This window comes from Leuciscus leuciscus, assembly GCF_965113295.1.
Source record: "Leuciscus leuciscus genome assembly, chromosome: 15".
Lineage (NCBI taxonomy): Eukaryota > Metazoa > Chordata > Actinopteri > Cypriniformes > Leuciscidae > Leuciscus > Leuciscus leuciscus.
Window position 1 is genome coordinate 17,348,223 of NC_138739.1, and position 27,790 is coordinate 17,376,012.

Here is a 27,790-nt window from a genome sequence, read left to right on the forward strand (position 1 = left end):
GGACGTTCTAAGGGACTAGCCGCGTCGAAACAGAGCCTATCCAGATGGATAGTTGATGCTATAGCGCTGGCATACGCCTCCAAGGGCATGCAGTGCCCTTTGGGTGTCAGAGCGCATTCCACGAGAGGCATGGCCTCTTCGTGGGCCTGGTCAAGTGGGATTGCCTTGCAAGATATTTGTATGGCGGCAGGCTGGGCCTCCCCGTCTACATTTATAAGGTTCTATAACCTAGAGGTTCCCGCCCTGCAGGCCAGGCTGCTGTCGGTCTAAACTACCAGTATTATCTGACCTGATGCGTTCAGCTCAGAATGCTGCGTTTGCTGAGCACAGCTCAATGTTCGACAGTTTAAAGCTGGGCAAACTGTGTAAGACCCACATTTTTCCCCATCAGTTCAGGCCGTACCCCGCCCTGTCTGTATGATGAAATTCGCGTCCCATCGACGCTACTTTATGTGGAAAAGTGAGGCTGCACCCCTCCTTCTTTCCGGACTCTCTGTGAGTTCACTGAGTGATTGTGCACTATATGTACCCCGGGCTTTCGCCCTTGGGTCTTTGGTGTCAGATCTCAGCATGCACGGCGTTTTACATTGGGTCCCCTAGCGTAAGATATCTTACGCAGTACGAGAGACCTCTCGTAAGAGAACGTACTCGGTTACTAACGTAACCTCGGTTCTCTCTAGAAGAGGGAACGAGTACTGCGTATCTTGCCGTGCATGCACACGCTCTGGTTGCTTCGATGATGAAAAACCAGATAATAGCTGCCTGCGAGCGATATTTATAGGCCTAGACCACGCCCATTTCGGCGGGACGTGACGCAGCGGGCGCGAAGTGCCCTGATTGGGTCTGACGTCACGCCAGGCCTCGCTCGATAGGCTGCTGCAGTTGCCGCAGAGCAGCCAATAGGCGCGCGAGCTGTCTCGCCTATGTCTGCATTGCTGCTGCAACGCGTTTTGCATTATTACAAAATTAAGGATAATTTTTGGCTTCAATATCTCGCGGAAAAGGATTTTCCCCTAGCGTAAGATATCTTACGCAGTACTCGTTCCCTCTTCTAGAGAGAACCGAGGTTACGTTAGTAACCGAGTACGTTTCTTGTACTGTCGTTGTTTTGGCCGTTGGAATCGATCCAAATAGAGTGCCGAAGTAATGACGTCACTTTGTAGGCCAACCCGGAAGTTAGCGGCGCATGGGTTCCCTCGATCAAAAAGCAATGCATTTTCCCCATAGACTTTTGGAAAATCGCAAAAAATAAGATCTGTGTTCAACAAAGAGTTGTGACCCTTACACGTTTTGTCTATCAAGATAATCTTTACAAGTTAATCCAAAATGTATACATTTTGAAGCCTAAATAAAGCCGTCGGATATAAAATGCTAACGGTAGGCTATCAACGGACTACAGCACACCATGGTCGCGGATCAACGTCATCATCAAGCTTCCTCAAACTCACTCGCTCGCTCATTATGATCTGCGCTGTGTATGAACCTATTTTTTACAGTTTATGGTATGAACCTATTTTTACAGTCTATGGTATGAACACTTATCCACTTTTTCATGAGAAATACTGCCCCTTCTGTTTTTCAAAAAATGTTAGAAACTCATTTTGTTTATGCGTGCCTCTCTGAGATTTTTTAAATCTTTTGTTAATGTTTTATTTATTCGTTTATTATTTTGTTAGTTTATATAAACCTTAATATTATTTTCTTTGTGATTAAGATTATTATGCCTGATCATTGTGCCCCAAATAAACTTTAAAGATTATCTTTCACTGTATTATGTTTGATTGTATGTTTGCATACCATTTGCTAATTCGCCAGGGAAAAAAACGCGCTTTAACCATCTCAGAAGCACTAACGTTAGCTATGGCCGTATCAATTTCCATGTCCTTTTTCTTAGACGATAGAAAAACCATAGATCGAAGAGAGAACAACTATAAATCTGGACATGAACAGTGCAGCTTTGATGCTGGTTTACTTGCCGGTATTGTAGGGCCAGCATGAGGTACAAGGTTAATCGAGTAAGTAAAACTAGGGAGAGATAGAGGAGTTATAATAGTGTTCTATGTATTTAAGATAACTATACAAATAATCTCTGAACAAGCATAACGCAGTTCAATTCCAAACATTTAATATAATAGTTGTATATAATTATATATGTTGAATTTAAAGAGAACTGTCAATAGCAAATGCTTATTATAATATATTATAATTAAACCATATATGTTCCCTAAATAAACCATATATACTCATTTTGTTAACATTTTCTATTTTTACCTGGTAATCCACAAGCCCCAATGTGAGAGCCTGTGTAGTAAATTTTATCTCACATTCACATTACTGTGAGCTGACTGGAGTGTAGTTACAATAGTATACAAGTAGTATGCAATAGTTTAACATTTAATTTGTGTATTTGTCAGACAGTCAACTTACAGTGCATTAGGGCTATACATATCAGCGTGTTCTCTGGGAATTGTCCACGTTTATATAGCACATTAAATATAGTTAACATTTACTACTAAAATAACAAAGATTAATATCATTGCCTGCTTTAACTACCGGCAATGCTGTTTACAAATACAATCATATTATTATAGGTGGGTAAAAGCCAAGTTCACAAGGTGCAGGACCCACCCTATCTATAATTATATCCAAACAAGTTACAATAAAAGTCAATAAACCAGGTATTATTTTGAATATTTTAATTAAACACATTTCTCAACGTAATGTTAGCCTTTAATAAAACTGCAGCGGATCTAATCTATTAAACAGTGGCAAAGTAAACAAGCTTTTAGATATTTTAAGAGAAAGACAAAAGGTATTTTAGCTGTTGATTTGGTTATGAAAAACGTTTATTCTTGCTACTGCTAGCCTTTTTTACTCCATCTGGCACGAACCCAGAGTCTCCGCTGGATAACATCGGACGGAAAACAAACGAGATTTCATTCGATGACTTGTGGTTGCATCTCGGGACAAAACAAAAATAACGTTATGTAGGCTATATTAACTGAAAGGTAAACTTCTAAGAACGTGAAGCTGAAACGCGGGCTAGAGATTTCATGTTTGTCATGATGACGTCTAAAGTCTCCGCCAAAGGATGTAGTCCCTTTTAGCAACTTGTTAGCAACCACCGTTTTTAAGACACAATAAAGTTTTAAAAAATCACAAGCAGGTTATAACTGGTGTGTTTTATGTCATAGATCAAAACGTGAAAATATTTAGAGGCTTTGTTAACCACAGACCTTATTTCAGGCGATTTAGCAAAAACCCATTCAAAAAACCCATAGACTTTAGGGCGAGGGAACCCGTAGTGCTAAAATGCTAACTCACTTCCGCGTTTTGGCCTACAAAGTGACGTCATAACTTCGGCACTCTATAGCAGCGCAAAGATCCAAATAGCAGTTCAAAGGAGCTTGCTAAATATTGGTGGGGACAAATTTGTCATCTCAAAATATTGATTGGGACTAGTACCTAGCGTCCCCCCCTAAACCTACGCCCATGGTATTAAGCTTTGTTAATATTAGTTAATATAGTGATTAATTTTTCATGGTTTCACAGTGCATTAAATAATGTTAACAAATACAACTTTTGATTTTAATAATGTTTTAGTAAATGTTGAAATGAACATTAAATAAGATTAATATTAATAAATGCTTTAGATTTTATGTATTTGTATGGGATTGTTTTATGTTATGTGTTTGTACGCTGCCTGCAACCAATTGGCCTTCAGGAAATTAATAAAGATGAACTGAACTGCTGTAGAAATATTGTTCATTCTTAGTTCATGTTAACTTAAGTGGTTAACTTATGTTAACCAATGTAATCTTATTGTAAAATGTTACTGATATTTTTAATTTTCTCTCTTCATTTCGTATCCATCTATTGAAAGTCTGGACAATTGAAACCTTCATGCATTAAAAAGTACAGAAATGAGATTTTAAAAGTAATCCATATTCAGTTTTTGGTGACAGTGACAAGTAAGCTTGCACATTGAGTAGTTGGTGATAAGCAGACTGATCTGAATAATCTGCAGAAGCAGAATGGATGAGGTACAACTGTGATTATTCTTAAGGCCATTGCATACTGAGTCCGAAATTCGCATCCGAAATTTTCGCACGTTAAAAAAAAAATTCGACCTCACGTTATGTCAATCATGCTTGCACACTGTCTACGAAACTTTCGTCCGTAAAAAAAAAATTCGGATTGGGTTCGATTTTCTGCGTTTTTCGCATCCACAGCCAGTGTTTTGTGAGGTTTTTTGAACATTCAGAGCCACCGTACAAGCGAACGACAAAATCCAGAATGACGTCTGACAAGTTGATACACTTCGTCTCGCAGCACAAGTACTGTATGAAAAATGTTGTGAATTCTGTCCCTTTAAATATTAAGTTGGTTGCGTGTGTGATATTTTAAGTTGCATTGTAAGCAAATAACGTAATGCAGCGTTCTCAGCACGTACGGACTCAGCGTAATTGCCTATTCACTAAGCTACTCAGTTGAGCGATCATATCGCGTGCACGCATTCATGAGCAGTGTTTATGCGCAAGAGAAGTTTATGACAAAGTAAGTTTTCCTTCTATGTTGTAAATAACAGATTGTCACTGTATCCCAACTGCGCTAAGTTAGAACATGTTTGTGCTGTAGTTGATGTTTAGCGATCTTTCTTAGTGTAATTTGATCCTGCTTAACGAGCGGATTATCCCGCTAGCATCGCGGCTCGTATTGTGTTTACTAGTTATTACCTTGAAGTGAATTTCTCCGTGGATAATATCTTTCACTGGTTGTCATTTATTACTGCCTGTAGAGACGGTCCAATTTCTATAATCCACATTTTGGTGTTTTGTCAATTTCACTGCATTATTCAGTTTGTTATTCAGACTCATATTTCTCGATTGATATTTCATGTATCATTGCACTTTACAGAGATGTTTATGTTTGAGTTTGCAATCTCTTAAGTTGTTGAATAATTTTAGACAGTGAATATTTATTTCTGTCATATTATTTATTTCAGAAACTACCTCAAGTAGCCTACACTATTGTGTGTATATGGTCACTCTTGTGCAATAAATGACGGCAATAACTCTATCTGATGACTCCGAATCCCTGACCAGAGTTCTGCAGCGGTTAATAATACAATCCACCAGTTTTTAGTGGGGCAATCCCCAATAAAAAACAAAATGCGGATTACAAAGACACTGAATAAAATATAACCTGTATACAGCTGTTCTGTCTGCCCAGCGCTTCTGCCGGCCGCGTGTCTGTGTGTGTGTGTCCGTCCATATACTGCCAGTTTCTGTTCAGGATCGATTGGTTCACGGAAATTGGTGGTCTTCTTTTTAATATGTGGCTCCAGTATCGCTAGCAAAACTGTTCCACTGACATTCTGAGGTACATTTTGAATCGTTTGGGATAATTTCGCAACTCATTGATAAGGAGGTGAAACTCTCCTTCCTCTCGGCGCAATCTCAGGATTGGATGGACCCAATATTTCCTCTTTCTTTTTCTCTTTTTAAGAAGAAAGAGGGCAACAAATTCATCATCACTGCTTGACGAATCCATTTAGTATTTTTTGCGTTTTTTTCCGCAAAGGTTTAATAAATACGCATCGGACTCAGTGTGCAAGGTTTCTGTGCGTGACGAATTTTACTGCTGACGAACATGAAAAAACGCATACGAAAATTTCGGACTCAGTGTGCAATGGCCTTTACTTTGACTAGAGAAACTCACCTCTGACAGAAATGAAGAATCTCTTGATCATGGCCTCTTTACCACGGTGGCGCTTCAGTTTATAAAGTCCCGCAAGATCATTTGTGGTGTTTGTGATGGTCAGAGATCCAGTCTTCTTGTCCAGCACTAGTCTGTCTCTGAATCTCCCATCAGGAACATCATATGTAATGATCTCTTCAGTCCCTCCACTAATTCCAGCTATGAGAGCATCTTTATCTCCAAACAGCCACAGTATCTGATCGTTTTTCTGTTTTTCATCATCAGTCTTGAGGGTAACATCCTCTCCCTCTAGCGCTGACACTTTCTTCACTTCATGTCACAGTAACACATAGAAATGAGTAGATTATAACAAGAGAGTGAGTAAAGCAATGGACAAAGAGATAGAGAGTATCTGTATTTATACAGATGATGACATGATGCACCTTAATTATGTGACATAATTAAAGCATATTAAAACAAAACAATAGGTTTTAACAAATAAAATATTTATTATGTACATGTACATTATTTATGATTCTGTGAAGTAATGTCCTGCATTATATTGGATAAATTAAGGGACAAATTACAATTATAGACTATAACATTCAGTGTTAACTATTAAAATTCTTTTTTGAGTAAATCTGTAGTAATTTTAGTGGTTAAACTTAAACTTATTTCATTAAGTCGCCAAGGCAACATTTCAAATTTTCATTAGATTCCAATCAAATATTTATCTGCTTTTATTTCAGCTTTGTTTTTCAATGACCACAAACTTTTTTACTACTCACCATGGATTACAACTTTGAACTTCTTGTATGACGTCCCTCTGCTGCTGCTGATCTGTAGTTTATAAGGTCCAGAGTGTTCAACTGTGGTGTTACTGATGGTCAGAGATCCAGTCTTCTTATCCAGCTTCAGTCTGTCTCTGAATCTCCCATCAGCAACATCATGTTTCTCTCTGGTCTTTCCCATCATTTGTGCTATGAGATTGTCCTGATCTCCAAACATCCACAGGATCAGGTCATCTTTCTGTACTTCAGTATCAGGGTATAAAGTGACAGATTCTTCCTCCATCTTTAATATTGTCTCCTCTTAACACAGGAAAAGGGAAACAAATAAAACTCAACAACAGACAGGATGCTGAAACTAAATGGATCTACAGTATTAACTCTGACTGGAGTCTGAACATTAAGCAGTTTGAGTTGAATTACCTGTAGACAAATTAAGAAGAACTTTAATTTTCATTGTAGAAAGACCCGATATACTCACCTCTGACAGTAATAATGAATATTTGATACAAGGTTCCTCTGCTGCTGATGGCCTGTAGTTTATAGACTCCAATGTGTTCAGCTGTGAAGTTTGTGATGGTGAGAAACCCAGTCGTCTTTTCCAGCTTCAGTCTGTCTCTGAATCTCCCATCAGAACCATCATATGTCTCTCTGGCTTCTCCTCTGATTTCAGCGATATGAGTCTCTTGAGGTCCAAACGTCCACAGGATCTGATCATCTGTCTGTACTTTCACATCAGTGTTCAGAGTGAGATCCTCTCCCTCCTTCACTATCACAGTCTTCTCTTCAACTGAAAAAGTAAATGTTGCCATTAGATCTGCATATCACAGGTAATTTTTACACTGCCGAGTGAACAGATGATATTGCTTACTATTAATATTTTGCCTAGCCCCATTTATGATTTTTCCCTATAATGTGCTGGATCCTTCATTGAAAACTGAAAATAATTCACTCCTACTGAATGTTTACTCTTCAAACTCAGGAACACTACAAGTCAACATTATTGTGGCTAAAAGTTTGCTGAGAAGTATTTCCTTCTCAATCAAGGCAGCATTTTGACTCTGGTCAAGCCTATTAAATAGTTGCATACTGGGAATGGCATTGGACTGCAACATGCCCAGTGCATAATGGTGGTGAAGGTTTCCTGCCAATTTGGCAAATGGGAAGACAACCATTTTTCTGTTTTCTCTAGTCAGGTAGCACCGATTTAAAAAAATAAAAAATAAAATAATATATATATATATATATATATATATATATATATATATATTGCTACCAACTTGTTATCCAAGTATTATTGAAAAACCATTTTGCAATTAACCCTTTAAATACACTGGCTCTGAGGAATCAGAGCTTCAACGGAATCAAAAGCATGTGAACCTATTTGAGCTGAATAACCTATAGAAAAAAACTTAATCTATGAGGAACAACCATGATGATTATTACATTTAAAGTCTTGATATACTCACGTCTGACAGTAACAATGAACCTTTGATACAAGGTTCCTCTGTTGCTGATGGTCTGTAGTTTATAGACTCCAATGTGCTCAGCTGTGATGTTTGTGATGGTCAGAGATCCAGTCTTCTTGTCCAGCTTCAGTCTGTCTCTGAATCTCCCATCAGAACCATCATATGTCTCTCTGACTCCTCTGATATCAGCGATATGAGTCTCTCGAGCTCCAAACGTCCACAGGATCTGATCATCTGTCTGTACTTTCACATCAGTGTTCAGAGTGAGATCCTTTCCCTCCTTCACTATCACAGTCTTCTCTTCAACTGAAAAAGTAAATGTTGCCATTAGATCTGCATATCACAGGTAATTTTTACACTGCCGAGTGAACAGATGATATTGCTTACTATTAATATTTTGCCTAGCCCCATTTATGATTTTTCCCTATAATGTGCTGGATCCTTCATTGAAAACTGAAAATAATTCACTCCTACTGAATGTTTACTCTTCAAACTCAGGAACACTACAAGTCAACATTATTGTGGCTAAAAGTTTGCTGAGAAGTATTTCCTTCTCAATCAAGGCAGCATTTTGACTCTGGTCAAGCCTATTAAATAGTTGCATACTGGGAATGGCATTGGACTGCAACATGCCCAGTGCATAATGGTGGTGAAGGTTTCCTGCCAATTTGGCAAATGGGAAGACAACCATTTTTCTGTTTTCTCTAGTCAGGTAGCACCGATTTAAAAAAAAAAAAAAAAAAAAAAAAAAAAAAATATATATATATATATATATATATATATATATATATTGCTACCAACTTGTTATCCAAGTATTATTGAAAAACCATTTTGCAATTAACCCTTTAAATACACTGGCTCTGAGGAATCAGAGCTTCAACGGAATAAAAAGCATGTGAACCTATTTGAGCTGAATAACCTATAGAAAAAAAAACTTAATCTATGAGGAACAACCATGATGATTATTACATTTAAAGTCTTGATATACTCACGTCTGACAGTAACAATGAACCTTTGATACAAGGTTCCTCTGTTGCTGATGGTCTGTAGTTTATAGACTCCAATGTGCTCAGCTGTGATGTTTGTGATGGTCAGAGATCCAGTCTTCTTGTCCAGCTTCAGTCTGTCTCTGAATCTCCCATCAGAACCATCATATGTCTCTCTGACTCCTCTGATATCAGCGATATGAGTCTCTCGAGCTCCAAACGTCCACAGGATCTGATCATCTGTCTGTACTTTCACATCAGTGTTCAGAGTGAGATCCTCTCCCTCCTTCACTATCACAGTCTTCTCTTCAACTGAAAAAGTAAATGTTGCCATTAGATCTGCATATCACAGGTAATTTTTACACTGCCGAGTGAACAGATGATATTGCTTACTATTAATATTTTGCCTAGCCCCATTTATGATTTTTCCCTATAATGTGCTGGATCCTTCATTGAAAACTGAAAATAATTCACTCCTACTGAATGTTTACTCTTCAAACTCAGGAACACTACAAGTCAACATTATTGTGGCTAAAAGTTTGCTGAGAAGTATTTCCTTCTCAATCAAGGCAGCATTTTGACTCTGGTCAAGCCTATTAAATAGTTGCATACTGGGAATGGCATTGGACTGCAACATGCCCAGTGCATAATGGTGGTGAAGGTTTCCTGCCAATTTGGCAAATGGGAAGACAACCATTTTTCTGTTTTCTCTAGTCAGGTAGCACCGATTTTAAAAAAAATAAAATAAAATAATATATATATATATATATATATATATATATATATATATATATATATATATATATATATATATATATATATATATTGCTACCAACTTGTTATCCAAGTATTATTGAAAAACCATTTTGCAATTAACCCTTTAAATACACTGGCTCTGAGGAATCAGAGCTTCAACGGAATCAAAAGCATGTGAACCTATTTGAGCTGAATAACCTATAGAAAAAAAAACTTAATCTATGAGGAACAACCATGATGATTATTACATTTAAAGTCTTGATATACTCACGTCTGACAGTAACAATGAACCTTTGATACAAGGTTCCTCTGTTGCTGATGGTCTGTAGTTTATAGACTCCAATGTGCTCAGCTGTGATGTTTGTGATGGTCAGAGATCCAGTCTTCTTGTCCAGCTTCAGTCTGTCTCTGAATCTCCCATCAGAACCATCATATGTCTCTCTGACTCCTCTGATATCAGCGATATGAGTCTCTCGAGCTCCAAACGTCCACAGGATCTGATCATCTGTCTGTACTTTCACATCAGTGTTCAGAGTGAGATCCTTTCCCTCCTTCACTATCACAGTCTTCTCTTCAACTGAAAAAGTAAATGTTGCCATTAGATCTGCATATCACAGGTAATTTTTACACTGCCGAGTGAACAGATGATATTGCTTACTATTAATATTTTGCCTAGCCCCATTTATGATTTTTCCCTATAATGTGCTGGATCCTTCATTGAAAACTGAAAATAATTCACTCCTACTGAATGTTTACTCTTCAAACTCAGGAACACTACAAGTCAACATTATTGTGGCTAAAAGTTTGCTGAGAAGTATTTCCTTCTCAATCAAGGCAGCATTTTGACTCTGGTCAAGCCTATTAAATAGTTGCATACTGGGAATGGCATTGGACTGCAACATGCCCAGTGCATAATGGTGGTGAAGGTTTCCTGCCAATTTGGCAAATGGGAAGACAACCATTTTTCTGTTTTCTCTAGTCAGGTAGCACCGATTTTAAAAAAAAATAAAAAAAAAAAAAAATATATATATATATATATATATATATATATATATATATATATATATATTGCTACCAACTTGTTATCCAAGTATTATTGAAAAACCATTTTGCAATTAACCCTTTAAATACACTGGCTCTGAGGAATCAGAGCTTCAACGGAATAAAAAGCATGTGAACCTATTTGAGCTGAATAACCTATAGAAAAAAAAACTTAATCTATGAGGAACAACCATGATGATTATTACATTTAAAGTCTTGATATACTCACGTCTGACAGTAACAATGAACCTTTGATACAAGGTTCCTCTGTTGCTGATGGTCTGTAGTTTATAGACTCCAATGTGCTCAGCTGTGATGTTTGTGATGGTCAGAGATCCAGTCTTCTTGTCCAGCTTCAGTCTGTCTCTGAATCTCCCATCAGAACCATCATATGTCTCTCTGACTCCTCTGATATCAGCGATATGAGTCTCTCGAGCTCCAAACGTCCACAGGATCTGATCATCTGTCTGTACTTTCACATCAGTGTTCAGAGTGAGATCCTCTCCCTCCTTCACTATCACAGTCTTCTCTTCAACTGAAAAAGTAAATGTTGCCATTAGATCTGCATATCACAGGTAATTTTTACACTGCCGAGTGAACAGATGATATTGCTTACTATTAATATTTTGCCTAGCCCCATTTATGATTTTTCCCTATAATGTGCTGGATCCTTCATTGAAAACTGAAAATAATTCACTCCTACTGAATGTTTACTCTTCAAACTCAGGAACACTACAAGTCAACATTATTGTGGCTAAAAGTTTGCTGAGAAGTATTTCCTTCTCAATCAAGGCAGCATTTTGACTCTGGTCAAGCCTATTAAATAGTTGCATACTGGGAATGGCATTGGACTGCAACATGCCCAGTGCATAATGGTGGTGAAGGTTTCCTGCCAATTTGGCAAATGGGAAGACAACCATTTTTCTGTTTTCTCTAGTCAGGTAGCACCGATTTTTAAAAAAATAAAATAAAATAATATATATATATATATATATATATATATATATATATATATATATGTATATATTGCTACCAACTTGTTATCCAAGTATTATTGAAAAACCATTTTGCAATTAACCCTTTAAATACACTGGCTCTGAGGAATCAGAGCTTCAACGGAATCAAAAGCATGTGAACCTATTTGAGCTGAATAACCTATAGAAAAAAAAACTTAATCTATGAGGAACAACCATGATGATTATTACATTTAAAGTCTTGATATACTCACGTCTGACAGTAACAATGAACCTTTGATACAAGGTTCCTCTGTTGCTGATGGTCTGTAGTTTATAGACTCCAATGTGCTCAGCTGTGATGTTTGTGATGGTGAGAAATCCAGTCGTCTCGTCCAGCTTCAGTCTGTCTCTGAATCTCCCATCAGCACCATCATATGTCTCTCTGACTCCTTCTCTGATATCAGCGATATGTGTCTCTCGAGCTCCAAACGTCCACAGGATCTGATCATCTGTTTGTACTTTTACATCAGTGTTTAGAGTGAGATCCTCTCCCTCCTTCACTATCACGGTCTTCTCTTCAACTGTCACAGCAGCACATAGAAACAGAGAAATGCAAAGATATTAGATCAGTGATAATCTTTACACTGCCAAGTGAACAGCCTTTGCTAAAGATGAAACGCTGTATAAAAGCCATACTTAAATACTCTGGGACAGTCTTCTAGAAGTGGCAGAGAGCTTGGGAGCGGACGCCACAGGGGAGGGTTCGATGGGATAGTGTGTCCAGAAACACAAGATGGGGGTAGCCATAATAATAATAATAATAATAATAATGATTTATTACATTTATAAAGTGCTTTTCTCTGCACTCAGTGTGCTTTACATATGAAGGGTAGAGTCTCCTCAACCACCACCAGTGTGCAGCACCAACTGGATAATGCGACGGCAACCATATAGTGCGCCAGAACTCCCAACACGCACCAGCTTACTGGTGGAGAGGAGACAGAGTGATAAAGCCAATCAATTTACAGTATATAGGGATGATTAGGAGGCCATGATGAATGGAGGCCAGTGGGCAAATTTGGCCAGGATGCCGGGGTTACACCCCTACTCATTCGAAGCACATCCTGTTATTTTTAATGACCACAGAGAGTCAGGACCTTGGTTTAACGAAGGTCGGTGCTTTTTGACAGTATAGTGTCCCCGTCACTATACTTGGGCATTAGGACCCACACAGACCACAGGGTGAGCACCAGTGTTGTGGGTAACGCGTTACAAAGTAACGCGTTAGAGTACTCTAATTACCTTTTTCGTGAAATGTGTAACTTAACGCGTTAGTTTCTTGCGTTAAGTAATCAGTAACTTCGTTATTTTTAAAAAAAAGTAATCCGTTATTTTAAGGAAAGGAAAATCCCGACTGCAGCCTGCTTTTTGTCAGACAGTAGGCTTAGGTCTACTTTGCCACCTGCGGGTATATCAGCGGAGCCGAAGCGCTGTGATTGTAAAGTCAATGGCTGTGATACGTCTGTGCCCAGCTGCATGCGCCTGAGTCTGACCCTGTGTGTGTGTGTGTGTGTGTGTGTGTGTGTGTGTGTGTGTGTGTGTGTGTGTGTGTGTGTGTGTGTGTGTGTGTGTGTGTGTGTGTGTGTGTGTGTGTGTTTTTTTTGTTTGTTTTTTTGAACTCCCGGCAAGATGGCAGAGAAGACAGCGTTTGGATTATGGAAGTACGCACATCATGTTCAATTTGTCAACGAAAAGGAAAAGAAAATGCACACTCTGCGTTGGTGAAAAGCTTCTGTCGACCGCCAAAAATTTAATTCGGTTTGTAATCATTTTTGTTTGACAGGCAGCTGTTAATTTCGGTTAGATCGTTGACTGGTTGTTCATTTCTAAATGGATTTAAATCTGCAAGCCTGTTTACCTCAGGTTGTGTTTACAAGTAAGCACACTTGATACACTTTGATAACTGCATTAGATTTAAAGAAAAAATCAGGAGTTATCTTGTATGGTGCTCATATACAGTAGCCTAGGCTACCCGGGCTGGGTAGGTGCGAATTTCGTTTAATATGTTCTGTGATAATAAATAAATAAATAAATAAATAAATAAAACGCCATGTGGAATAGCCTATTGCTGACTGTCTTTCCTGTTATTGTTATCCTGCAGTGTTAATTTAGTCGGATGACTGACGTTATTCATTGTCAGGAGTCACGACTTCTAGGTGCATTTAAAGGGGCCGGGGGCTGTGTCTGTCATGTGTGAGCCGCTGCAAACGGCTTTTAATTTTTGGTAACGCATGAGTACTCTAACGCGTTACTTTTATGAATAGATAACGCTGTAACGTAACTGATTACTTTTAATTGATGGTAACGTTGTAACCTAATTAACTACTTTCCAAAGTAACTATACCCAACACTGGTGAGCACCCCCTGCTGGCTTCACTAACAACTCCTCCAGCAGCAACCTAGTTTTCCATGAGGTCTCTCCTCCAGGTACTAACCAGGCTCAGCCCTGATTAACTTCAGTGGGTAACCAGTCTTGTGCTACAGGTTGATATGGCTTCTGGCTAAGCGGAAGTACTCGAGAACGGTGAAGAACCTTTGGGACCTCCAGACAAGAGATCACAGGACCTGGGACATTCGTGGCAGGTGTGGTCTGTGGCAAGCAGTGTTGGGCAAGTTACTTAAAAAAAGTAATTAGTTATAGTTACTAGTTACTTCTCACAAAAAGTAACTGCGTTAGTAACTGAATTACATCATTACAAAAGTAACTAATTACCAGGGAAAGTAACTATTGCGTTACTTAAAAAAAAAAAAAAAAGTTTAAATATAAGAAATTTCTTGGATACCCCCAATATGAAATGTTAAATGAATGAAATTGACACTAAATAGAACATCTTATTATTATAAAACATTGTACACTAATCTACACTATTTTAATGTTGCTGTGGGACAATGTGAGAGACACCTATTAACTTAAATATTAAAATAGTATCATTACTATAGTGCAACAATAAAACAATGATTTAGAACTTTTAATATTTATTGCACAGACCACAACTGGCCAACAAATAAGTCTAAAAATAAATTATGCTTCTTAAGAAATGTACCAAAAAGAAATAAATAGTAGCCTAATAAAAATATACATACACATACACTAGTGCATATAATTAAAATGATAAAACTCACACACCTTTACAACTGATAGACATTCTGTATAGCCTACTTGAAGTATTTTCTTCCTCACAATAGTAAGTTTAACAAAAAGTGCTTTCAATATAATACTGAACAATGCAACATAAATAATAATAATACAATATAATCTTTTGGGGGTTTATTTTTATAACCTACAGAGAACGTCATTATCAGAGGTTATTTTAGCCAAATTCTTGCTCACAACCTTCAAACAAATATGTTTGAACGTTCCCTGCAGGTTATTTTGGAGTTTATGTTATATAAACTAATTAAAACATTGCATATGATACCAATTTGCTACAGAGATTATTCAAATGCTGATATGTGTAATTTATTTATAAATAAAGTATTTATGCTCGGACACATTCGGTCTCTGTCGCGCACTGTCGAGCGCGTTCTCGGACACACTCGGTCTCTCTCGCGCACTGTCGAGCGCGTTCTCGGACACACTCGGTCTCTCTCGCGCACTGTCGAGCGCGTTCTCGGACACACTCGGTCTCTCTCGTGCACTGTCGAGCACGCTCGCGGCATTCGCCTCGCTTTTGTCGAGTCCCGCGCCTCATAAACACTCACACACCAGAGAAAAAACTTTGCAGCTCCTATGGCTGAGAGAGAGCCTACTCGGATGAAAACCGCTTCAGTGAGCTCAATTAAAGTAACGCCGCATTTTTATTGACAGTAACGGTAACGGCGTTGTAATGGAGGAAGCAGTAATTAGTTAGATTACTCGTTACTGAAAAAAATAACGCCGTTATTCCCATCACTGGTGGCAAGACAAGCTACATTGGAAAAATATTTAAGGGTCTCTATAGAGGCACTTTAATATCCCAACAGTGCTGTATCCCACATCAAATGAAGAGTATAATAATCTCAACCGGGGATAGGCGGCACTTACTGGAAGGGAAGACTGGATCTCAAATGCTTGTCCAGACCTAGCCTATAAATGCCCTTCAGAGAGATTAAATGCTCTATAAACTTCTCAGTGGTGCGTCCCTGCTGCCTGAGACAGCAGTGCCTCAGCTCATAAATCCATTTATAATCCAATCATAAATAAAACTACAACCATCACGGGAAACAAAAAACTATTTTAAACGACGCAGTTTGAGCTGACTAACCTGCAGAAAAAAAAAACTGAATGTACAAAGAAGAACCGTGATAACTATTCAATTTAAAGACTTGAGCTACTCACAACAGACAGTAATAATGAATCTTTGATACAAGGTTCCTCTGCTGCTGATGGTCTGTAGTTTATAGACTCCAATGTGTTCAGCTGTGATGTTTGTGATGGTCAGAGATCCAGTCTTCTTGTCCAGCTTCAGTCTGTCTCTGAATCTCCCATCAGCACCATCATATGTCTCTCTGACTCCTCTGATTTCGGCAATATGAGTCTCTCGAGCTCCAAACGTCCACAGGATCTGATCATCTGTCTGTACTTCCACATCAGTGTTCAGAGTGAGATCCTCTCCCTCCTTCACTATCACAGTCTTCTCTTCAACTGTCACAGCAGCACATAAAAACAAAGAGAAAACAAAGTAAATCTTGCCATTAGATCATCATATCACATGTAATTTTATCACTGCTTAGTGATGAGATATTACTTAATTCAATAAATCGCCCAGCCCTATTTATGATTCTTTGTAGCCACAATGTGCTGGAACCTTCATCGGAAACCAAAAGTAACTCACTCCTATTGAATTTTTACTTTTTGAACTCCTAACTAACTAATTACCCTCCTCCATCCCCAGCTCCACCTCTCGACCACAGTCAGGACTTGGCCTCTAATAATTCTCTTCAAATAAGACTGTCAAATAAGATTTAACTTGATTTAGGTTGTTACATTAAATTATTGCATAAACGAAGAACCAATTAGAGACAAATTATAATCAAATCATTTTATTTTTTGCTCATATACCTATCCTATATTAAAGAATGTTATTTTCTTTTCTCTGTGATTGGTCTGAGACACTCCATAGCATGATTAAAGCATTGTCTGGTTACTGTTCCAATAGCAAAAGAACAACATGCATGGCATGAATAAACACTACATGCAACAACACGATTGATACTTGACCCCCCTTTTATTTTGATTAAAATTATGATTTTAATTAGTACTTAATTAGTAGTACTTTAAACATTTCTTATTTAATTCACTTTTATTTTAGTTTTAGTACTTGAACTTATTTCAGTTAATTGTCAAGGCAGCATTTCTAATTTTCAGTTTTTTCCATCTAATATGTATATTTGATTTCAGCTCATTTCAATTACTGAACATTAGTTTTGGTTAACAGCAACAATACGGTTTTAAACAGATAGAAATTCTTTAATTTCATGCATCTTAATGAACAATCAGATTTAAACTACTGTAGCACAGTAAAGCTCATTTTACTCTTGCTGTAACAACTGCAATACTTACATATTTGACTTATTTTTTCAGAGGTCTCCACTTTGTGTATTAGCAACACACAGAAACATAGAAATGAAGAGAATATAAATGAATGAACAGATTCACATGATGAAGATGAGCATGTCAGACATACTGAGAAAATATTGTCATTCTTTATGTCCTTCTAATAATAAGTTCAAATCAGATCTGTAACAACTTATAGTAATGTAATGTGTTAACTACATTAAAGTTAACATTAATGTGAGCACAAGCAGCACTTCTTGTAAAATAAAGTATAAATAATATACTTTAGGTGGCCACGGTCCTTAAGGTGGCCACGGTCACGTCGTTACTCAAGAAGCCTTCACTGGATCCTGCCGTGCTAAATAACTTCCGTCCTATCTCTGCATTACCTTTTGTTTCGAAGGTGTTGGAAAAAGTTGTTCTTGACCAACTCCAGTTTTTTCTAAAGTGCAATGATATTTCTGAAAAATTTCAATCTGGTTTTAAGTCTGCTCACAGTACTGAATCTGCCCTGTTGAGAGTTTAAATGACATCTATTTATCCACGGATACTGGTGACTCTGTGGCTCTTGTAGTTTTAGATCTATCAGCAGCTTTTGATACTGTCAACCACTCTATCCTGATATCCAGACTAAAGCATTATGTGGGGCTAAAAGGTATCGTCCTCCAGTGGTTCTAGTCTTACCTCTCGGGTCGAACTTTCAGAGTAAAGTTAGGAAATTGTTCCTCTTCCGTTGCGCATCTAACCTGTGGTCTTCCTCAAGGATCTATCTTAGCGCCGTCTCTTTTCTCTCTCTATATGTTACCACTGGGCACCATTCTAAGAAGACATAGGGTATCCTTTCACCGTTATGCAGATGATACACAAATGTACCAAACAAGAGAAATGATCCTTCTGCCCTTAAGGGTTTAATGTTTACAGGGAGATTTCCATTTCTTCCGATAAATATGTAAGGAAATAGAAAAAGTTTTGTGTTTTGAACTGCAAAAGAAAAATGTTGGACAGTGTATAAACAAGACCTTTTCAAATATTTACACCATTGCAAATCCCCACAGGCTTCCGGCAACTGGGATTTTAAATAAATAACCCATTCCCAAATATTTATACACCATGCAACCACCAATTTAATAAAATCTCTCGAGTTGAAACTAATTTCATGAGGTTTTCTGCAGAGGAAAACAGCCCATTTTTCATTCACAGTAAAATAAGTTACTTGGCTCCTTCATCATTACTAAGCTGTCTAAATGAAGTTAAATTTTGGCTGGACCAAAACATTTTATTTCTAAATGAAAACAAGACCGAGATCATCGTCTTTGGGTCTACTGTTAATCCTCAGGCTGCCACCTTCGACCTAGGCAGACTATCGGCTTTTAGATCCTCATGTGTACGGAACCTGGGCATTATACTAGATGAGTCTTTAAACTCTGATAAACAAATCTCCTCTGTAATAAGCTCTAGTTTTTATCAACTTTGTCTGCTGTCGAAAGTCAAACCTTTCCTTAATCACAAAACTCTTGAGATGGCTGTAAATGCCTTCATCTCCTCATGCTTAGACTACTGCAATTCACTTTACTGCGGTATTTCAAAAAACTCAAATTGCTCGTCTCCAAATAGTGCAAAATGCTGCTGCAAGATTCCTCTCAAATAGTCGAAAAAGTGACCAAATCACCCCAATTCTGAGGTCTCTTCATTGGTTACCCATTAATTTCAGAATTGATTTTAAAATCCTTTTATTTGTACATAAATCTCTATGTAGCCAAGCACCAAGCTACCTATCTGAATTGCTACAACCATACACTCCATTAAGTCTGAGATCAAGCGATAAGAACTTGTTATTAGTCCCACATTCCAGACTCAAACACAGAGGGGATCGAGCATTCGCTGTGGTTGGGCCTCGGCTATGGAACAATTTGCCCCTATAGTTAGGATAGCCCCTTCCGTGATTTCTTTTAAGTCACTTTTAAAAACGCACTTGTTTTCCTTGGCATATAATTAGGGTTGGTTAGTTTTATTATTCATCCATTGAGTCTGATGCTGTTTTTTCTTTTTATTCTAAGTCTGATACTGCCATTTTTGTTTTATTATTGATGAGTCTGATACTGTTTTGCCATTTCTGTTTTCTTATTTTTTATTTTAAATCCGACAAGGCCTAGAGGCTGCTCTTAGATTTGCTGTATCTGTGCTGTGCTGCTATGCATGGTATCATTGTCTTAATCTTGTAGTTCTGTAAAGCACTTTGGTCAGTCAGTGGCTGTTATAAAATGTGCTATATAAATAAAATGAACTTGAAATCATGTACTTTTTCATACTCCATTGTCACACAGTAAAGCTTATTTTTCGCTTGCTGCTTAACAGCTGCAATACTTACATTTTTGACTAAGTTCTTCAGAGATCTTGCATTCATCTGTCACAGCTGCACATAGATATAGGAAATGAGGAGATTATAACCAGATGAAAACATCAGACACTGAAGGACTGAGAAGATCTGTAACAATTTGCAATAGCATTGCACGTGCTAACGTAGTAGCATCTTTCATTAAGGTGATTTAACAGTACTTTCCACAGCATTGATTGGTTAATGTTAATTTATACATTTCCAACATTTGTTCGGGTACTCGTTATTCATATGTAGCAACACTGACTTGGCATCCAGCCAGATGTTCTGAATTAGCTAATCCTGATTGTTTCTCTCATGCTAAAACACATAAGAGCATGTACATGTTCGTATTCAGAAAGCTTTGAATAATGTGGCTTGGTAGCATGTCTCCAAGTTTGCAAGCAGACCGCTGGTTAATGTTTACCATGACTTAATGAAATCAATGAACAGGCCCCAGTTGTTTCTCAAACTATCACGTGCTGCGACAACACCCCTTTTTCTATGTCTAACGTTTGCTCTTTGTGTACTGAAGGCAAATTAAAAGACTGGCTCCTTTCAGTTCTCCAGAACTATCTGCTTCACTCAGCATCAATTCTACGACGCCTCAGGCTGTAAGTGACTTTGCCACAGAACTACCTTTGTCTTTGCTGAGTGCCATTCTCAAATAACCCCCAACCCCTCACGTGGTATGCGCACCACGAGATGCAAACGATGCCGACGATGCCAACGTCACAGATACAAACAGACACGCACATTGCCATATATGGACTTCCACTAGTAAAATTTCATTTTACCAACTATTACAACTGTATAAAGAGTGTTCCGGGTGATTAGCATGTTCACCAGTAAGATATTAGAATAGTTGTGTTTTTGGATTACAATAAGGTAATCTTAAAGTGCCTTTGTTCAACAAAAGAATGCATCTCTATGTTGTTATCTTTGTCAATATTCGTCCTTAGTATTGTTTTAATCCCCTTTGCACGACGAAGGAGATTTTTGATAAGAGACTGTGATAAACGTTATGGTTCCATGCGTTTTAATTCCCCGAGCATAATATCATATTTTGCCCCCTCGTGATTCCACACGAGGGTCGGGCTGCATTAACACACAAAGAGAATCTTCCCGCTCGGAATGCTCTAAGATGATTCGTCCTCCACGAAAAAGGGGGCGTGGGACACTGTACACGGGACACTGATAAAAGTCCAAACCTTCAGTCTCCTCTCTCTCTCTCCTCCCTCCTCCAAAACTTTGGAGACCCAAGTCCGGACCGGCTTTGGCCTGCTTCTCTTTTCTTCTCTTTTATTTATTTGTATGTTTTTCTATAGTCTAGTTTTGTTTTCCTATTCGCCTCTGTTCATTCACGAGCTGTATGAACTTAAGGCCAATTTATACTTCTGCGTCGGGTTCGCGTAGAAGGTACGGCGTAGCATACGCATTGACGTGTACCATACGTCGTACCCTTCGCCGTACCCTGACGCGCACCTCCTCAAAAATGTAACTACGCGTCGCGGCGACGCGGACCGCAAGATCTGTGATTGGTCGGCTGGGTAGCATCGCGTTTCCTCCTACGCATTTCCGGAATGATCTTCTGCACTCTGCACCGCCCGCCCGCCATTTTTAAATTCCGAAGATCAGTGAAGAGCCATGGAAACAGACCAAGTGACCGAGAGATTGCTTGAAGAAGTGCGGAAATACAGCCATCTGTATGACTCCTTCAGTCGCCATTGCTCGTAGAAACCTAAACTCAAAACAGCCGCGAGGAATGTAAACACAGTGGAACTGGAACATTAAAACCCACCCGCGCCAACTAGCGTTTCGGCGGTGTAACTGCAGAGCAACACAGACATTCGCAGAAGTATAAATGCTCACGACGGCGTCGCCTACGTGCGTACCCTACGACGTACACTACGGCGTACACTCGACGCAGAAGTATAAATTGGCCTTTAGCCTGAATCATTCCCGGCAACTTCACCTCAAAGAAAGAGACTCGTTGAACCTCCCGCGCTCGCCCGGAAGACACAGCACGTGCACGCCTCCCCTCAGACTTACTCTGCGGTCGCCCTACAAGTTGGAAGCGGAATTGTCCATTACCGCTGTCGTAAAATGATTTACGGTTACTATGAAGTATGCAGGTTTTTTTCATATGGGCAATGATAATATTATTAATCTTCCTCCTTTCATAATTTATAAATATTTAGTAGACTAAACATTTTAACTCAAACATTTGCGATTTGCATGTTGATTGCAGTGCTCAAATCTGAATGAGAACGATAGCGATAGCATCCTAACCATCTAAAACTAGCATGTTAGTGTTTACTAGCTACCAGATTGATAATTCGCTCATCTACTAGCTGATTCATGAAGATAAATGGAGGACCAGATAGTTTCCGTAACGTAGCCAGGCAGACAACAGATTAGAAAAACTAAAGATATTATGCAAGCAATTTACAGTTACTTACTAGTTCAACAGCATGACGGCCAAGTCAGCATGGGTCTGGTAACACTCCTCCTCGAGCAAACGCTCGACCAATATTGATCCTCGTCCTGCCTTTCAGTTTATCACTCTCCCTTTTCCTCTTCCGACTCTACTCCGACAAAACCTTGGACTTCTTGGGGGGTTCCGGCAAGATGGCGTACTGAGTAGTCACACTCGTCGAAGCTCCGGTGCTAAAGATACCTCTAAGTGGTAATTGAACTGTGATACCCTCAAAACGTGACGGTGGTTTGAGAAAATGCCAAAGGAACAAAAAAAGAAAGACAAAAACGACAAGAGGCCAAATGAAGAAGGAAAGGAGGGGAATTCCTCAACACTTGCTGAACATGATTACTGTGGGGCAGATATGGAGACGGAGGATGGCAGCGGAGGAAAGAGGAGTTTTGAGGATACGTCTGATTCTCCACCTCTAACTCCTTCGAAAGGTGAGCACCAGAGGAAATTGTCGAAACAGAGTCCAACTGCAACTGATATATTGAATGCCGTGCAAGCTCTTCACATAAGATTCGATCGACAAGATGACAAGATGGCGGATTTAAACAAAAAGCTTACCGACAACTCTGTGATGATAGCAAGTCTGGCAAAGTCTCTAGAATTTCAAGCTGGGGAAGTACAAGAATGCAAAGGAAAGATATAGCCGGCCTGGAGAATGAGGCCCTTCTCCTGCGTAAAGAAGTTGATATGCTGAAAGAGAAAGCGAGAGAGAAGGACCGCTACTCCCGGAGATGGAATTTAAGGATTAAAGGATTGAAGGAGGCCATGGGAGAAGATATCAGGAATGCTGTCGTCAAACTCCTCGGTAGGATCGCTCCCGAATGGGCAGATGTTATGGAGCACTCTGTGGACACAGTGCATCGGCTTGGAAGACAGGAAGACGGGAGGAATCGTCAGGTAATTGTCCAATTCACCAGACGCATACATCGTGACGGAATATGGAGAAAATCTAAGGAATCATCCGTCTGCAAAACGGAAGGCATCCGTTTTGCTGAGGACCTGTCCAAGGAAGATCGCCTTGAAAGAGAGAAACTTTGGCCAAAGATTTCTCAGGCCAGAAACGCGGGACAAAAAGCATACTACAGAGGTGCCTACGGTTATATCGACGGCCGCCGCATTCTTGCGGGTAACTGAAGAGATTTAAATGTGATAGTTTCACAAAACGGATTATTCTTCGTAAGTTTTTTTTTTCTCCTTTGGTCTAAAATAGATAAGAGGGTTGGATTGATTTTAAGAATATAAGTTAGAGGTGTCTACACCACTTATTTCTGTTTAAAGAGAAAGCAGTATCTTTCTACTTCCCATTTGTATTCGTTTTTATATATTTGTTTGCCTTGTTCTACTTGGTTCTGTTTTCTATTAATGTTGAGCACAAGTCTATCCTTCATATCTTTAAATGTAAGAGGTATTAGAGACAATATAAAAAGAAAAGCATTATTTTTGTTTTGTAAAGGGCTAAAAGCTCATTGCACTTTGTTTCAAGAAACACACTCTGTTGCTGCTGATGCCAAGTTTTGGTCAAACCAGTGGGGTGAAAAAATGTTATTCAGCCATGGCACTAATTATTCTGCCGGGGTGGCTATTTGCTTTAATGGATGTCCAGGAAATGTGGTGACTTCTCAGAGTGATGAGTCCGGTCACTGGTTGGCAGTAGTGCTAAATATTGAAGGTTCTTACTTGATTTTGGTTAATGTTTATGGCTATGCTGCACCCTCTCAAAATAAGATCATGCTTGAGAAAATATCTGATGTTTTATTTGAATTAAAACAGCAATACCATACCAGTAACATCTTATTAGGTGGGGATTTTAATCTAGTGCCCAATGAATGGCTGGATAGAAGTCCTCCCAGACACAATGTTGATCAGTGGAATCCAATAATCGGTGATTTCTTAAATTCTAATAGCTTAATCGACCTGTGGAGGGAAAGAAATTTACAGTCCACTCAATTCTCTTGGATAAAACCAAATGGGACTTATAAGTCCAGAATTGATTTGTGGTTAGGTACTTCAGATATATTTAACAGCAGCTCTGATATTTCTATTTCTACAGCTCCTTTAACTGATCACAGTGTTTTGGTCCTGCAGTTGAGTCCTGAAAACAAACCAACCTTCAAAAAGGATTATTGGAAATTGAATGCAGATCTTTTGAACTGTGACGAATTTGTAAGCACTGTTAAGGGTTTGATTAAAAAGATTTATAATGAAGTCAGTATTGGTACATACATGAAAAGATGGGAATATCTAAAATATAAGATCAGAGAATTTGCCATTGCATTTGGTAAACAGAGAATTAAACAACAAAAGGAATATGAGTATAAATTGATCCAAGATATAAATAGCTACTCTACTAAGACTAGTACCACAGAGATGGAAAAAAAAACTTTTTTAAATTTACATTCTCAATTAGACTTACTGTACAAGAAAAAAGCACATGGAGCTTTCATTAGATCCAGAGCTAAGTGGTTGGAGGAAGGAGAGAAAAGTACCTCCTATTTTAGCAATTTAGAGAAAAGAAGGCAGGAAAAAAAATCTATAAATGCTCTAATTATTGACGGCCATGAATGTACAAAAGAAGTGATCATATCAGAAGAAATTTACAAATATTATTCTACATTGTATACCTCTGTGTACTCTTCTACTGACTCATCTAATTTTTTTAAGATATTGGAAAAACACATCCCAAAGATTGATTCCATCAGTAAAGATATTTGTGATTCTGACACAACTATTGATGATCTAGATAGAATGATTAAGAAATAAAAAACTGGCAAAGCTCCCGGTCAGGATGGTTTAACTGCTGCTTTTTACAAATTTTTCTGGGAGGACTTAAGAGACTTTCTATTTAAAGCCATAAACGACGTTATTAATAATGAGACGTTGACATCCACAATGAAGCAGGGTCTTATTATTCTTATTCCAAAAGCAGGGAAAGATAAGAGGATTGTAGATAATTTACGTCCAATTACTTTGCTAAACACTGATTATAAGATACTCTCTCATGTTATAGCTGACAGATTAAAGGAGGTTTTACCGCAAGTAATCAGTGAGACACAATCAGGTTTTCTAAAAAATCGATCTATTTATAACAATATTAGGCTTGTATTGGATCTACTAGATTATAATCACCTCATTAAAGATGACGGAGCTATTCTCTTTTTAGATTTCTACAAAGCGTTTGATACTGTTGAACATCCTTTTATTTTACAAGCTCTTAAATATTTTGGATTTGGCGATAAATTTTTGAAATTAATTTCTACCCTCTATTATGACATCAATAGCTCAATTTCCTTGCCATTTGGGACTACACAACGTTTTATGATTAAAAGGGGTATTCGTCAAGGATGTCCCACCTCACCGCTACTCTTTATTATAGTTGCTGAGCTTTTGGCAATATTCTTAAAACATAATCAAAATATAAAACCTTTGACTGTGATGGGAACTTCATTAATCATTAGTCAGCTAGCAGACGACACCACTCTTTTCCTAAAAGACATTTCACAAATTCCTCCTGCCTTGTCTGAGATTTCACTGTTCTCAAAAGCCTCGGGTTTGAATCTGAATAAAAATAAATGTGAAGTATTAACTATTCATGACCAGTTACAAGTGGCTGTAGCTAATATTCCGATCAAAACTGAAGTTAAGTATTTAGGAATTAGAATTTCCAAAGTAAAAAATTCTAGAGAACTTCTGAACATTGAAAATAATGTGACCAAATCTAAAACTATTTTGAATAGCTGGCTTCAGAGGGATCTTTCTATTTTTGGACGCATTCTCTTAACTAAAATGGAAAGTCTTTCCAGACTTATTTACCCTTCATATTGTTTACCGGTGTCGGACAATATGATGAAAAAAATCAATCAAAATCATTACAATTTTATCTGGAAAAACAGATATCATTACATTAGGAAAAACGATATAGTGAAATCTCTTCAAGATGGAGGCTTAAATGTGATTGATTTTGAATCAATGAACGGTACCATTAAACTCAAATGGCTGCAGTCTTTTTTGAAAAATAGTAATGGTTTTTGGTTTTCGTTCCCCAAGATGATCTTTGAGAGTGTTGGCGGAATAGATTTTTTACTTAAATGTGATTTTGATATTTCTAAATTACCCCTCAAATTGGCTGATTTTCATAAACAGGCTCTCCAATACTGGAAGATGTTATACAAACATAACTTTTCGCCACATACAACTTCAATATGGAACAACAGATACATTTTGATTAATAGAAAGTCAATTTGTTATAAAGACTGGATGGATCAGGGAGTGTGGTCACTTTTACATTTATTTGACTGCAATGGTAACCTACTAGGACATAATGACTTTAGTGTTAAATACAACATTTTATGTTCTAGAACCAAATATGACAAAGTAATTAAGGCTATCCCTCCAGCACTAATTCAGTTAATTAAAGGGACATTACTGTATACATCACCTGAAGTACAAGTACCTAGTTTGTCTTTGGATGGTGTACAATTTGTTGACAAAAAATGTAATAACAAATTGTTAAGGTCTCTCCTTACAGCTACTTACTTTCCAGCTCAACTAAAGAGGCATTTTCTTCTCAAGAGTTTCACTCCGAAAGCCATTTCAAAGATAAGAACTAGTTATCTCTCTTATCCAGTCTCACCGAAAGTTAAGGAAATTCACTTTAAATTACTGAATGACATTTATCCTTCAAATGATTTCCTACACAATAGATTCAATATCGGTATTAATACATGTACTTTCTGTCAGTTTCAAATTGAAACTGTGGAACATCTGTTCTTTTCATGCGCTCACACCAAATTGTTTTGGTCAACTCTCCAGAATTGGTTAGCCTGTAAAACTTTTTTTCCAGTTCTAACTTTTGATATTATCAAATATGGTTTCCAGTTGGAAGATAAATCTACAGAATTTGGAAATAATAATCTTCTTTCATTGGCAAAATTTTTTATTCATAAATGTCGGTTTTTGAAAATGTCTCCTATCTTTGAAGCTTTCAAAAATGAGTTAACTTTGTTTATTAGTGCATTGGAAAAATGCAAATTTTCTAAAGCCCAGCTGCTGAGAGATTTTATTTTAGTAGTACTTTAATAACTATGTTTAATCTATTGATATGTGCTCGTATTTTCATATTTTATTTCTTTTGTTATATATGTATTTTTATTTTTATTTCTCTTTTTTCATATATTTATATAAGTGTTGAAAAGATTTGTGCTACTCTGTACGGTTCTACATAGCATTTGTCTGTGCTCTGTTTCTCTTATATTCTGTAACGCCTTGTTGTTTAATAAAGGTTTATTAAAAAAAAAAAAAAAAAAAAAAAAAAAAAAAAAAAACCTTGGACTTCTTACGTTTCGCTGCTGCTTCAGCCATGACGAAAACAGACGCACGAAAAAAAACGCTGGTTTACCTGTCACGGTTAGAGGAAGTGGTGGGCGAAGTGACGTATGCCGTAAAGCAGTCGAATTTTGTAGTTCTTTTTGAGCTCTGGTTACTACCCGCACCGCAAAGTTACATAGTGCCAGTAAAAGCGATACAGACCCCGTCAGGCTCTGGCAGACGTCTCATTCAACCTATTGTAAGTCGATGTACCATCACAAGGGTCTTGGAAATATATTATGAAGGTTGAAAAACTACATGTTGTTACT

The 27,790-nt window shown here is 38.0% G+C and overlaps 1 protein-coding gene across 1 annotated transcript in view; it reads right to left on the reverse strand.

Moving 5' to 3' along the window:
- LOC309475952 (immunoglobulin superfamily member 10-like) overlaps positions 1–27,790 on the reverse strand; it is a 192,274-nt gene that overhangs the window by 13,126 nt on the left and 151,358 nt on the right. Inside the window, exons 8-18 of the mRNA XM_082138969.1 lie at positions 19,661–19,705; positions 17,299–17,337; positions 16,075–16,380; positions 11,969–12,277; positions 10,970–11,275; positions 9,971–10,276; positions 8,950–9,255; positions 7,958–8,263; positions 6,970–7,278; positions 6,489–6,791; positions 5,722–6,030 (exon numbers count right to left, since the gene is read on the reverse strand). Of these exons, the coding sequence (XP_081995095.1) occupies positions 5,722–6,030; positions 6,489–6,791; positions 6,970–7,278; positions 7,958–8,263; positions 8,950–9,255; positions 9,971–10,276; positions 10,970–11,275; positions 11,969–12,277; positions 16,075–16,380; positions 17,299–17,337; positions 19,661–19,705 (2,844 nt within the window). The remainder of the gene's footprint in view (positions 1–5,721; positions 6,031–6,488; positions 6,792–6,969; positions 7,279–7,957; positions 8,264–8,949; positions 9,256–9,970; positions 10,277–10,969; positions 11,276–11,968; positions 12,278–16,074; positions 16,381–17,298; positions 17,338–19,660; positions 19,706–27,790) is intronic.